Raw genomic sequence first — 13,348 nt, 5'->3', positions numbered from 1 at the left:
ATTTATAAATGAAGTTAAGGATTTTTTGAAGTTGCATTATAACCATGATTACTCTTTTAATATATGTATACTTATAGGGTATACATAGACCCCATTTTGTCGCACACGTTTTTTAGAGTACGAGGAGCGCAGCGAGGAGTGCTATAAAGCAAACAAGTGCGACAAAATGGCTTATAAAACGAGTGTAGTACAATATTTTTTCTATTTTGCCCCTATTTTAAATTAAAAAAAGTTCAAAACACAATGCTAGGGAAATTATATATATTTGCCAAATATATAAAGGGTTGATAACACTGGTAACTAGACAAACAATTGCAGGTTTTGAATTTAAGTGTCGTGAAGTGCAGTGATCACGTAGCAACTACTCACTATGACTCGCTACCAGCATTAAAAATCTAAGTAAATGTTCCTGAAACCGGGATCGAAAAGAACTCCTTTTCGAAACCCGTTTGAGTGTTATACTGACTGTGTTAAAAGTGCAAAATAGAAAAAAATAATTTTAGGTCGTGCGCGTCCCCCAGAATACAATTTATATGAGAAAGTCTCATTTGAAAATCTTCAATAAACAAAGATGTAAAACTTCTCTTCCGGATGGTTGGATCATTTTTACCGTTGAAAATATAGACAAGTGACCTCACGTCGTCATTATATTGAAAGATAAAATTTATTTCGCAATTCTAACTGATCACTGATCAGATAAAACACCTATTTGATACTATCGTATGTATATATTTTAAGAGTTAATTCGTCAACGAGACTGATAATGTTTACTTATATCGAAATCAGATATTTTGGGATTGGAGAAGAATTTCGACTTAAAAAAAATTATTTACTTCCTACTTGGTCATTATTCATTAATCGATTTTACCGCATCGTAGACGCTGAGTTCGAGTTGGTCTTAGTGTTGTAACACTTAATTTTTTGTCGTTGTGACAAATTAACGAATCAGTCGGTTGAGTAATAAAAGATAGTTGGAGCTCCTGGTTGAGGCTTATGTTTTTAAAAACGTAGGTGCAATATTTATGAACTATATTTTTTTTATTTAACGGGTTGGTTGGTAGCTGTGCAAATGCGTGCGTAACGCCAATACGCGTGCTGAGCTTAGCATAAATACACTTCGTATGGAAATAGCAACACATATGTATGGGCCTTGAATTATTTATTTTCCTTGATCACACGGAATATATCTGATAAAGTGAGTATAATTGTAATAATTTTGTTACAAGCCAATGAAACACATAACACTTACACTGCGTAGGTAAGTATTAATACGGATCCTGCATGAACACGGAAAAATTAACAATTTGCATTTTAAGATCGCTTGTGTAGTAGTGTTTCTAATCTAAATCAAAACGTCAAAATGCTCAAAAACGATTTTTCCAAAAATGTTGTCTCGTATTTGCAGCAACCGCATTTTGCAGTTGATTCTTTTCGATCTCGTACCAATGAATTAGCAAAGATGTGTTCTTTCAAAAATTATAGTACATAGTGTCCAAAAGAGAATCGATAGTCTTGACCACCGTTTTCTTTAACCATAAGGAACCTTTGCAACTGGTAACGTCATCGTCACCGGGGATTACACTTCTAGATTGGTGTAGGTATATTCTTAAAGAAAATCGACGTAACAATCTGTCTCAAACTGTGCTTCATGTCAACGGGTTCTAACCAGGTCCCAAGCGACCACTATTTGTTTTCGAAATTGATGTCGGATCGACTAGAAAACAAACTTAAGACACCAATAAAAGAGTCCAGCCGGGTTTTAATACATTTTGAAAGGAAGCATTCGGACGCTTTTAGGATATAAGATTGTTTGTTAATGTTGTGAAATATGAAGAGACTGCATAAGTGCATATATGTAAATATGTACATACATACATATATTTAAAAAAAAAGTAAAACAATTTTTTGTCGTAATCAATAAATCAAGTTTTAAATATTCGATCTTAACATTAATATGTAACGCTGCTTGTCTTTAGGTAGAATTGTCTAGAATAAATAAAATTGCGACTATACGACTAAGGTGATTGGAAACTCTCTAGGAGATGGAGGTTAACAAGAAATATTAATTGTTCCAGTTTATTTTAAATTGTTAAGAGAATAAAAAACATGTATGTGCATTTGTGTTCTATTATAAACTAGACATAGTTACCTACTGTAGTGTTATAACTTAATTTGATTTTCACGAAAATACATTGTGTTATTACGTCTGTGGGATTATCATCACCACCAAATATTTATGGTTTTCTGTGTTGTTGAAAGATGATTATGGATGTATTGTTAATTAGAAAACAAATAAACACGCATTAGAATAAATTATTTCATTTATACAGTGTATAGTTAGTGGTTTACAACATTTGTTTTTATGTTGGTATGAAGTTGCTTCGCATTATTACTAAGCTGAGAACGCCGGCGGGTTTATCTGTTTAAAATACATTGTCCGTTCTCATTGTGCTGTTTCAAAATGAATTTAACAATTTTTTGTTAAATTTGTAAACTAGATGCAAAGCATTATTTTGAAAACCATGAATTTTGTCACACAAAATACGTTCAGTAATAGTCAATCATTCGGTTTGCGTGTTTAAAAAATATTTAATGTTTTACACAAATTTTAAACGAAAATTGTGGCTTACTGTGAATTATTTCCGGTTCAGTTATTGTAAAATAAATGGGCCGCGTAAAAAATGATGAATAAACAAATTATAATCGTTTTACATTAATATATTATTAAAAGCACGAGGCGGAAAAGCTCGGAACATTAAATATTTCAATTTTCACGGAATGTCGTTAACTGTACCATAAACTAAGGAGACCGCGGTGACGAGAAGCAGTTATCGTCAAACTTTAGCAGCGTAGAGCTTGTATTTAGTGGCTCTAAAACAACAAGCTGTAAAATATAAGCCCCCTATTAAGATTACACTTTATAATCTACGTGTAGCAATGTTATTATTTCAGCATTACAAGGGGACGATTTTAATTTCACCAAATGCCATCAGACCAAATTAAATTTGATTCATAAATCGCACCCGACGTGAATCTGCACTCCAAAATCCTCCATTATCGCGAATACGGTTTAGTTACGTCAAGACTGTCGTTCCTGCAGAGCTGTCGGATTTTAGTGGTGTTGTGTTGGTACGGAGTTTATCAAATACAATTATCTCCCTTAATTAATAATGCACTTTGAGTTGTTCCACTTGGTTATTAGGTATGCGAAGTTGAAAAGAGTTGGTCGGTGAGTGAAATTATTTCGAGAATTAAATTGAAAAAATCTTTTATTGGCCATATAATTAATATATTTAACAGCAACTACAATACAAAATTTACACACTATATAATAACTTCAATATAGTAATATGAATATAATACATGGGTCTACAAAAATGCGGGGATTTTATGATACATCAAGGTAATATGCAAAAATATTGCTAAATTTGTAATCTCTCAATCGTTTACCAGAACAAAAAGGGTCAACAATGCCACAAAAAGTAACATTTTTACAATAGTGTCTGGTTCGACGCCGAACTGTGACGTCATTTGCGCGACGAGTCCACAGTAAGATGCCGTCCAAGACAGACTTGTAGCGATAGTTATTGCAATGATTTAAAATGATTGCATAAACAGTACGTTTCAACAAAAACAATTTTTACATGAGCAAATCTATACATGTTATATACATAGCGCGAAATACAAGAGCAGAGCCGAGTTCTTGAAGACAGTCGAACCAAAGAACGGCGACGAACAAAAAAAGAAGTTTATTATCGACTCGTAGCTCATAACCAGTACAGCTCAACACAAAAACCTACAATCTAAGTCAGTCAGCGACATGTCCCAGCCAACTCTGCGCTTGCATCGCGTGAACAAACATTGGGTACAAAAATACACCGAATATGTTATATTCTACATTTTCATACTGTACCAGGCCTCATAAAATTTTAAAATTCGAAAACTCTTATAATACGGACAGTCCGATCTAACTTTAAATATTATCGTAAAGTTAATCTAGTACATTGAAAGCACACGTAGAGCGTTGGTCGTGCCTCAATATCATATTATAGAAGAATATCGATGTCGCTCGCTACTCTATTTTTGTAAATTTGAAAAAATGTTTTACGCTATCTTTATCTCGTTACAAAGTTTGTGCATTGACTTTGAAATGTTATAGAACGGAAACAGGTTTTTAAGCGTATATGTAAAACATGGCCATAAAGCACTGACATCTGTAAATCTTGATGGAACGGAGCAACGAGAGAAACAATATTATGTGCAACAGAGTTTAGTGGATAATAAAGTAAAACCGAATGCCCGAGTCGTTGACAGCAGCAGCACAAACAACCCTATAGCCTATTTGGATATCTTACTGTTAATATCAACTCCTACCTCTAACAAACCCACAGTGCTCACTTAAATAACCTTACAGCTGTACAAGATTTTAGGACCATTAAGTACAATTCTGGACGAACGAATCTGAAAACAAATATATATATTTTTTTTAAATGAACAAACGATGAGACAATAAGATAAATGGTGAGTAAAAAACCAAACGTTGCGTTCGCGGTTGGCAGTAACGAAACAATCAGCTGTTTGCCGTCGTCGCTAAATGCGCCCGAACTAATTAGTAAAGCTGGAGGCGGAAAAACTGCAAAAACTACACTGACTTTTGACAACTAAATATTGGTCATCAAACAGATGAATCACAGCCTGATTTTGTGTCCCATCGCCACCAACAATGTACAAAATGGCGGTCGAAGGGATTTTACATGTATCAAAACTAATGACGGGCGACCCGGGTAATGTCCGACATATCATACTGAGCTAGGCACTAACAACTGGTTGAATCCGGGAATACGTATGGTGATGAACCGAATGAACGAAACGGCGACGCGCTACTATATGATAAATATAAAAAATAAACACAAGATGAGATCATTTATCGGGGTTAAATAACAATAATCATTATCATTATTATTATTATTATTAATATAAAATATTGTCGACGCGGCCGGTTCGACAATTATTGAGCTGGTGGAGCAACACTGTGCGACCGCTTCGACTGGACTGCACCGAATGTTCGATCGATGCGCGTGTGTACTAGGTATGCATCTTTACATAAGATGATAACGTTGATTGTATGGGCCAACACACGAATTATGAATTAACACAGTCTTATAGTCTCCTTTCTCAACAGATGAACATGCCGTCGCTCCAAGGTGAATCTCCCAGACTGGAGAATATGGGGATGTCCCTTGGACAATCGAAGTCCAGGTGCGAACCGGACCCGTTGGATCCGCCGTCCAGGATCTCGATGTCTGCCAATTCCTGCAAGTCGATTTCCATCGGCTGCAGCAGATTGAAATCTTCGATCCTGTCCAGGTCGTCGAGGGTGGCAGTGGATCCGTGGGTGAGCCTGTCTTCGGCGTCGTGGTGGAGCGGCGCCAAAGAATCGTCGTAAATGGTGGCGCTCTCCGGGGAATCGGGAATATCGCACGAGGGACTAGATGGCACCTTTGCCAGAATGCTCACAGGTGGCAGTGGTACTGGCGTCATCACCGGCGATGATAGGTCTAGTCGTTCTTTCAGTTTTGAAGCCGTTGACTCCGGTACAGCCGTACGCCTTGCGAACAGTCGTTCTTTCACCAGAGAATTGTTATTATTACTCGTGTTGTTGTTGTTATCATTCTTGTGAACTTTAGAAGACTTTTTTGATGATTTCTTGTTCGAAGCTGTCGTTTTTGGGGCTGGCTTTGACGTCTTTTTCCTAGGACGGTACTTGTAATCAGGATACTCCCTTTGATGGAGTTGCCTTAGCCTTTCTGCTTCTTCGATAAAAGGCTGACGTTCATCGTCTTTCAATTCTTTCCAGCGACGACCAAGCTTTTTTGAAATCTCTGCATTGTGCATGTCAGGTTGAACTTCACATATTTTTCTACGCTCGATCTGAGACCAAACCATGAACGCGTTCATCGGTCTTTTGATGTGATTTGGATTATTTTTCTTTGTCTGCAACAAGAGAGAAACATCTTTATAAAACTCATAAAACAAGCGGTCAAAAATATGAAACGACTTTGTATCACAAAAAAAAAATTGTTAGGCGATGGCTTTGACCGGATAGTGTGCAGACATTCTTTTAATCGCTCGATATATCCAAACAACATCGACCAAGGACAAACAGATACAATACTGTCCAAATACGGCTAGTGTCCTTTCACGAGCGACTCTCATCTCATGCGCAAACCCGGAAATCGCACGCCAAACGTAGTCTTCACGTTCACCTCGTATCAAGGATTCGACGACATACGTGATTATCGTACGGATATAATTTTTACAACACGTGCGTAGGGATTAAAAAATGCAATAAATGTTCCACAACATAAATTTCCACTAGAAATACCTATAGACATCTGACGCCAAGCGGAACACTGAACCCATTTTGACAAACTACAAACTTGATTATCCGCCATTGCAAAAAATTAACCTATTGCATTGTTGTTGCTTCCTTCGTAACAGATTTGTTCACACTTGAGGGAATGTTAGATCTGGATCGAATTTTCTGATGAGTAATAAATCCGATTAATCTGTGAATTTTGTGAACACGAATCACCCCGTGCATTTAATCATGTTTGTTTTGTTGATTAAAGTGCCGAGCCGGTACAAGCGTTGTCATTGAGAACCTCTTTGTTTCCTTAAAAAGCCACGACAGAAGCTGAAGTGCGTGTTATATTTACCAAGCACGAGTTAGAGACTAATTTGCGAAAAAGCAAAACATTCCGACTTCCCCCCTTTATTTTAATTATATTGAGTGGCGGCTCCAAGCCGAAAATTATCGTTCATTTTCATCAAGCCGTTTCAGTCAGTTATATTAACATCAGAGAAATTGTAACGTGGAAAATACAAAAACGGCAGAATAAGATTTTAGAGTAATTGCTTTAGTGTAAATGGAAAAACAAGCTTTTAGCAATAGAGTTATGAAAGTGTTACAATGAAAGCCCGAGAAAGCTTCACACAACAACGACTCGATGGGGGTTTCACGTTGCAAACAGTCCAAGGATAAATCCTCCTGTGTCCTAGTTGTTGAAACCTTGCAGAAGAAAATAACATAAAAGCGCGCCACCCATCGTCGCGAGAAGGAAGATGACCCGCTCTCTTAGGTAAATAGGGGCATTAAGGTCGCCGAGTTGTCCCTTGAACAGCTGAACGGTTTTCGCATGACATATTCGGGTCACGTGTGGCGCCTCTGTCATGGCGGACACGCACAGGCCCATTCGCATGTTGCTCACGCACGAGCCGATGAGTTTGCATGTTTTTGCCACCGTTCATTGAATATATAATTTTGATTTTTCACGCGGCCCGTGCGCCCCATTCGCCCCAACTTCGACTGGTTAATTGCACCCCGAAACGACACACTCGCAATCCTCGAGTTTTCAGATTGCCACCAAAAAAAAACACCTTCCGGAATGCGTGAGGTGGACTTCCGCCTCTTTGACATCGGATCGAATCGTAAACGCACACCCGGAAGCACGAAATAAACAATGCACAATGACAACAAGAACAACCTCGAGTCAAGTGCGTCACCTCATCGACGCTAAAGTTTCGGTTTTAACGCATTAATTTACCCTCGAATTTACCATAATGGAATTGCGAAACGTTTTAATTAGATCTAGCGATGATGGGAAAGCATTGCCAACTCTGCACCTTGGCCCAGTTTGATAATTATGCCGATTTGAAACGCTTCGATGAACAGACGAAAATTAAAAATATGAGTAGGTACTTACAATTACAACAGGCTTTAATTAGTTTTTATTGCGACAGCAGTTAATGCACGAGTGCGGTGCAGCAATCGATCACAAAAATAAAACTACATATGTATTTTTGTTCCAGTAAACCCACTTCAATTTTGCATCCTTCTGGTATTAATTACATAATATACCTACACTGCCCAAGTACTCTTTACTCACAATTGATATAATCGTATCCTAACTATCACAACAAAATAAGTGAATTCTCCATGAAAATAATGATGTTTACTGATTTACAGAGCTCGAATCAAATGATTTATGGAAACTCTTCTTCAACGTTGAATTTACGCGCAACAAACGTCACGTTTACAGCGTAAATCCGTATATGCACGGCGTGGGATAACGAATTAATGATGATCTTTATTAATTGATGATTTTTTTATCCTGTTTACATGCTTATAATAGGTCCGACTATAAATTACACGAAACGTTGCTTAACATCAATATGCAGAATAAGAATAAAGCGATTTAGGCAATATTTTAATTTTGTGTTATCCAACGCGCAGTTAATTTTACAAATATTGTTTCAAAGTCGTATACAAATTATTAACTGGCCACAAATGCGAGTTTAATTTCCAATCGCTGTAAAATTTTTTGGGTGTCAAATTAGAATTTAAACAAGTTCAAACAAGTAACTTGCACTTGACACTTGATCGTCTCAACTGGCAATTGCAGCGCCATCTAGAGAACAATATTCTCGAACTGTTGTTTACGGTACTATTTTATGTATCATATGCAATTACTTTTCACACGATATCGTTATCCTCACGGCGACAACAAAAATCACAAATTAAATGATTTGTTTTTTTGCAAATTAATACAAATTTTAGGCATTTAATTTGCAGCTTAGTGACACGGGTTCCGAGTCGGCATTAGGCGACGCAGATTGTGCCGCAATATACACATTCGAAAACACGTCCAGATAAGGATATTATAAATGATAACACACTTATAAGCATCCTGGCTTAATCCGATTAGAGGAAGCTGTTAGTCCGGTCATTAGGGTAATTAAAATGGCCGTAACGCGTTGTCAGAGATGCCACCAGGGGGCGTGATTAGCTAGTGAACCGTCCACGGCTAACTTTAATCTATACGAAATTGTGTATCGATTTTCGGTCGGCAGTGTTTAAAACGCAACTGCATAAATGCACTAGCATTTTTGAATTCCGCACGCTCGTTACGGTATTGGTTTAATTAACGGTCGGGTTGCACAAAAATGGTCTTTAAAGTGAACCGACTAATCTTTGTTGGGAGTTTCAAAGTTACTATCGCCGCTCACAACACAAACAATAAATTTGCTCCAGCAATCTTAATTTCCTGTCGGTTTTAGCGATACAAACATGCATGGTGCGAAAAGATGTTAACAGCAGAACAGTCGCCGGTAATTTAGTATCTGAGTTTTACGAGTTAAAAGCCAGTTAGACAAATCGAAATTTCAAAGAAAAAAAAAAAAGAAATTGTCATGTCGCCTGTGCGGTGTCATTTGGTGACAACAAATTCAAAGAAGCGTGTCGGTTGGAAGGTCTTCAAGATAAAATAAAAATGCCGCGATTGTTCCAGAACAGTAAACTTTTGTCATATTAGAGGGCCGATAATTTGGTCCGATTGTGCGATTTTCCGCGTTCCACCTCAGGCAATGATACGATAACGGCGCCGTTTTTCTTGAGGTCGTTCCGCTTCCTGATTCATCGGTGAAGTACCAAAATGTAAACACAACAAGGCCTCCACGATGTTATTTCGACCTTCCAGCAACGATACCAACGTTATCACTTCCGGGCCGGAAACGCGTAATTTCTACACTTGTACCCACCGAAGAGATTACATTTTTCCAGAGCGCATTTCTACGCCACCCAATTACGTCAAAACCCCCGAGAGGAAAAGGGACACATTCTAATTAAGTTGGAAACGTTTTCGGCGTTTCCCAAATTCAGATTAAAGTCGATCCTGTTTTCGATGCAAGATGCGATTTAATTCCGACTTGACAGCGACGATGAAAGTTTTTAATGGAAGAGGCGATCGCTGTTTTCAGACCAAAACTAATGATTGTGAGCTCGATCCATCAAGATCGATCATCTTTTTTTTGTGGACGGGAGAACTCGAGAGTCGAAGCCCTACAGGAAGACGGCGGCGCGCTAACGGTACCGATAAGTCTATAGAAAATAATAGATGGGTAATTGAAAATTGTACACAAAACCTTGGCAATATCTCACAGTCCGTCTCCTCATTTATCACGAGAGAATCATAATCGTCGGTGCAATAAAACACGGAATATAAAATATCTAATAACCACACTTAAGAGAGCATCGTGCTGCAAGAACTGGTTTTCGGAATAAATCAAGGTGCCTCGAGAAACAACAGCACGACTAAACAACTAACAGAGATATGAGGTAGATCGCAGCAGGTCATGCGGTTCATGGACTACTGGATCGCCGTAAAAAACTACGTTTTTTACCGCGCGCCTCCCAACCGCAAAACTTTCGTGATTTACTATTTACTGGTCGAACGGCGCAAATATTTACGGAACGGAAAACGTCGTCGGATTTTTACGTTTTCGTCAATATTGTGACAGGAGAGGACGAATGTGCGGCCCGAAACCCGTTTCAAACGGCCAAATTATTAGTCCCACACACATCTAATAATACTAAAGTTAGGACTAATTATACGAAATTGACTAATTTGAATACTTGTAATTAGGAGAAGAGTTCTGTCGGCGAGAACCGAATAAATAAATAATTAGGACCGGGCCGTTCGTAAAAAATGGTTTAATGATTTGTTTTCCGCCGGGCCGCTCGTTTAATTTCGTGTTAATAATTTGTAATTCATTGGAATAAAACGAGGCTAATATTTTATTTAGTCCGTTTTGCTTGGCAGAGCCCGATAGCGCGTTTAGTTGCATAATTTGCGAGAACGCTGTTGCAGCGCGAACTTTCCCCGCAACTTGGGCGTAAATTTTATTCCGTCACTTTTCTAACGAAATCCAGTTTCTAACGGGCGGCATCTCAAGACAAAAATACATTTTCCACGATTAAACTCGACGGAACCGTCTGATTCGTCGCTAAATGTCACTTGTTACCGACCATACGCCAGATACATACTTACTTGCGACTTTGAGCCGAACTTCATTTTTCGACTGGTCGCAACCTAACACGATCCGCTTTGAAAAATCAAGGTTGAAATTTTATTTCCGCGGTCGTAAAGGTTACAATTACAATTTTTTCAACATCGTGCACTGTATCTACTCGCGACGTGAGTCAGAGACCTTGAAAAAGCCAAACACCTCAGCAGCTGATCGTATGTCGAAACGGACTGGTCGCAACTTGTAACGAGTCCATATGCTATCCGCGATCACTACAAGGTATATCTTGTTTTCCCTTTTCCCGGAAACGACGCCGTTCGATACAATTCACTCGTTTTTCATTTTTCAATTTTCTGGGGTTCGCGTTTTTATTGTAGCGACTCGCCACGTCCCGTGTCGGTACTTGCCTGAACGCATCCGTCGACTCGGGATTTTACATTTCGAAGAGGAAACAGGACGTCGTCCTTTACATTCCCGTCTGGAAAATGCACACGTGCGAAAAATTGGCAACCTTCGTGCAGGAGAGAGAGCAAATTTAAATGTGAACGGGTCGTCTCGACATTTATTAAGCGTCGTTTACCATACTGAAACATGAAAACTCTTCAGCGAAACGGACCGATTTGTATGATACTAGACATTTTTGACTAGTCACATTTGTTAACTCGACTAATCGAATCGTTACTCAGCTCCTTTTCGACTAGTCAGCGTCTGTAACTTTGGTTGATGCTCGGAGTTTCCGGTCCGGGGCTCCTACCGGAGCGGAGCTTTTTCCCATCACACTCGGTATTAATCACTATCATAGCGCACATTTTTTCATTATCGCACGAAATTGGAATAGCGACACGTGCGGAGATTAATGCGATACTCGCGTCTAAACTTGACTCTTAGGGAAAATTTCGACCTACCTGAGTGGCATCAGAGTAGGGTGTTGCTGAATTTTTGTCAACTAGTTGCGAGCCGAATTTGGGCACAACACTACTAATCGGAGTTTCTGACCTGGATGAATCCATGTTTTGTTGAGGCACCATATCCAAAAAAAAATGGAAAACTAAGTACACATTCACTTCACACTTGGTGGCGGGCGGAACAGTCAAGTAACTACCGACTTCGTTTTCATAAAATTTGTCTAAGTTCTCAAGTGCATACACACTCGACTAAACTTAGCATATTTGCAACCGATACTATCACGACGACAACGCAACTGACAAGCTGAACTTGATGTTTTCGGTGTGTATCTCCTTCTCAGCTGTTTATCCCCACCGCGGCCGGAGTGGGGAGAGCATGCGTTTTGCTGATGCTATCCAGCTGATGAACCCGTTTAAACACAATAATCCTTTCAGAACTTTTTTTTACCTTTCAAAATCAATTTTCGAACGTTCTTACACTTTACTCACGCTTATCGCCCTTTTTTCACAAAAGTTTATTATGTATGTATTTATTATCTTTATCGTTGTCTCCAAGTCTGACTAGCGAAAAAAGCACAATATCAGTTTATACTTTGAGAGACTGAAAATAATCGAAATGTTGATAAAAAATTATTTTGCGAGCAGTGACGCGTCAACAACGTTAACAACTTCCTCCCACAACTGTTAACGACCGTACTGGCACTGACCGAAGCTGAAACTTGAATTCGAGTAAATCTCCGTCTCCCACCACGTTTACGCTGTAGTTGAGGTTTTCACCGCGACTGTGAGGGGCGTCACTGTACAGCTTCGCACACGAAACCACGGAGGAAATATTAAACTGGTTATAATCATAATCAAAATATATCAACAAATAAGTCGTTCTAAGACAATTAACTGTAAAAATAAATTTTGGAAATGCTTAGTAAACAGGATGCGTCTTCAGAGCGAGAGGATCACTAAAAAGATTTTAGAGTTGTGTCTTCCGGAGTTTTGTAATGAAAGCAAGAAGCCTATCGTCATCATTATAAACAGATAAATAAAAACAGTTGAAAAAAGTTTATCACGTTGTTTCAAAATTAAAAGAGTTTATAAGTTGTTTTTTTGTATCTGTTAATAATGTAGTATTATTAATAAACTAGGACTCGCCTCAGCCTTGAGTTCGCGAGATATTTGACAACAGTCATGCTTGATCGTGCCATTGGCGTACTTGAATTATTATTAATTCACAAAAATTGACAAAACACCGTTTTATGGAGAATTTACGAAGTTGATAAAATATTTATTTCGCCGCTGGATTACTGCGTATTTTTTAATAATCAAATCCAATTAAATTTCCATAATGCAAAAAATAATTAACCCAAACAAATTTGTAATAGTGATAAACTTTCGAACAACTATCATCACGTTTTTCAAAATAAAGGAAATAATAATTTTCTAGGCAAACGTGATTCTACTCCCCATGTTTTAATTTAAAAAATAACATTTGAAAATATGTAGAAGAAAATGTTAACGTATAAAAGATATATCGGACGTGTTTTCATTTTGTTTTAATTAAGTTTTAATTTTTTTCTAAGATT

The 13,348-nt window shown here is 38.1% G+C and overlaps 1 protein-coding gene across 2 annotated transcripts; it reads right to left on the bottom strand.

The window, feature by feature from the left end:
• Positions 1-3,251: 3,251 nt before the first annotated feature.
• On the bottom strand, positions 3,252-12,479 carry LOC138122959 (transcription factor Sox-11-A-like). Of its 2 annotated transcripts, none has more exons than XM_069037403.1 (2): positions 11,863-12,479; positions 3,252-5,994 (listed from the first exon to the last, which is right to left on the bottom strand). In XM_069037403.1, exon 2 carries the CDS (start codon positions 5,956-5,958, stop codon positions 5,176-5,178), a length of 783 nt encoding a protein of 260 aa, XP_068893504.1. In that variant the 5' UTR covers positions 5,959-5,994; positions 11,863-12,479; the 3' UTR covers positions 3,252-5,175. The 2 variants fall into 2 exon arrangements, with proteins under 2 accessions (XP_068893504.1, XP_068893503.1); XM_069037402.1 differs by having other exon boundaries at positions 11,772-12,478.
• Positions 12,480-13,348: the final 869 nt, after the last annotated feature.

This window comes from Tenebrio molitor, chromosome 2 (assembly GCF_963966145.1).
Source record: "Tenebrio molitor chromosome 2, icTenMoli1.1, whole genome shotgun sequence".
In the NCBI taxonomy this organism is placed as follows: Eukaryota; Metazoa; Arthropoda; class Insecta; order Coleoptera; family Tenebrionidae; genus Tenebrio; species Tenebrio molitor.
The sequence above is the reverse complement of the archived record's forward strand: the minus strand, read 5'-3'. Positions and strand labels throughout refer to the sequence as shown.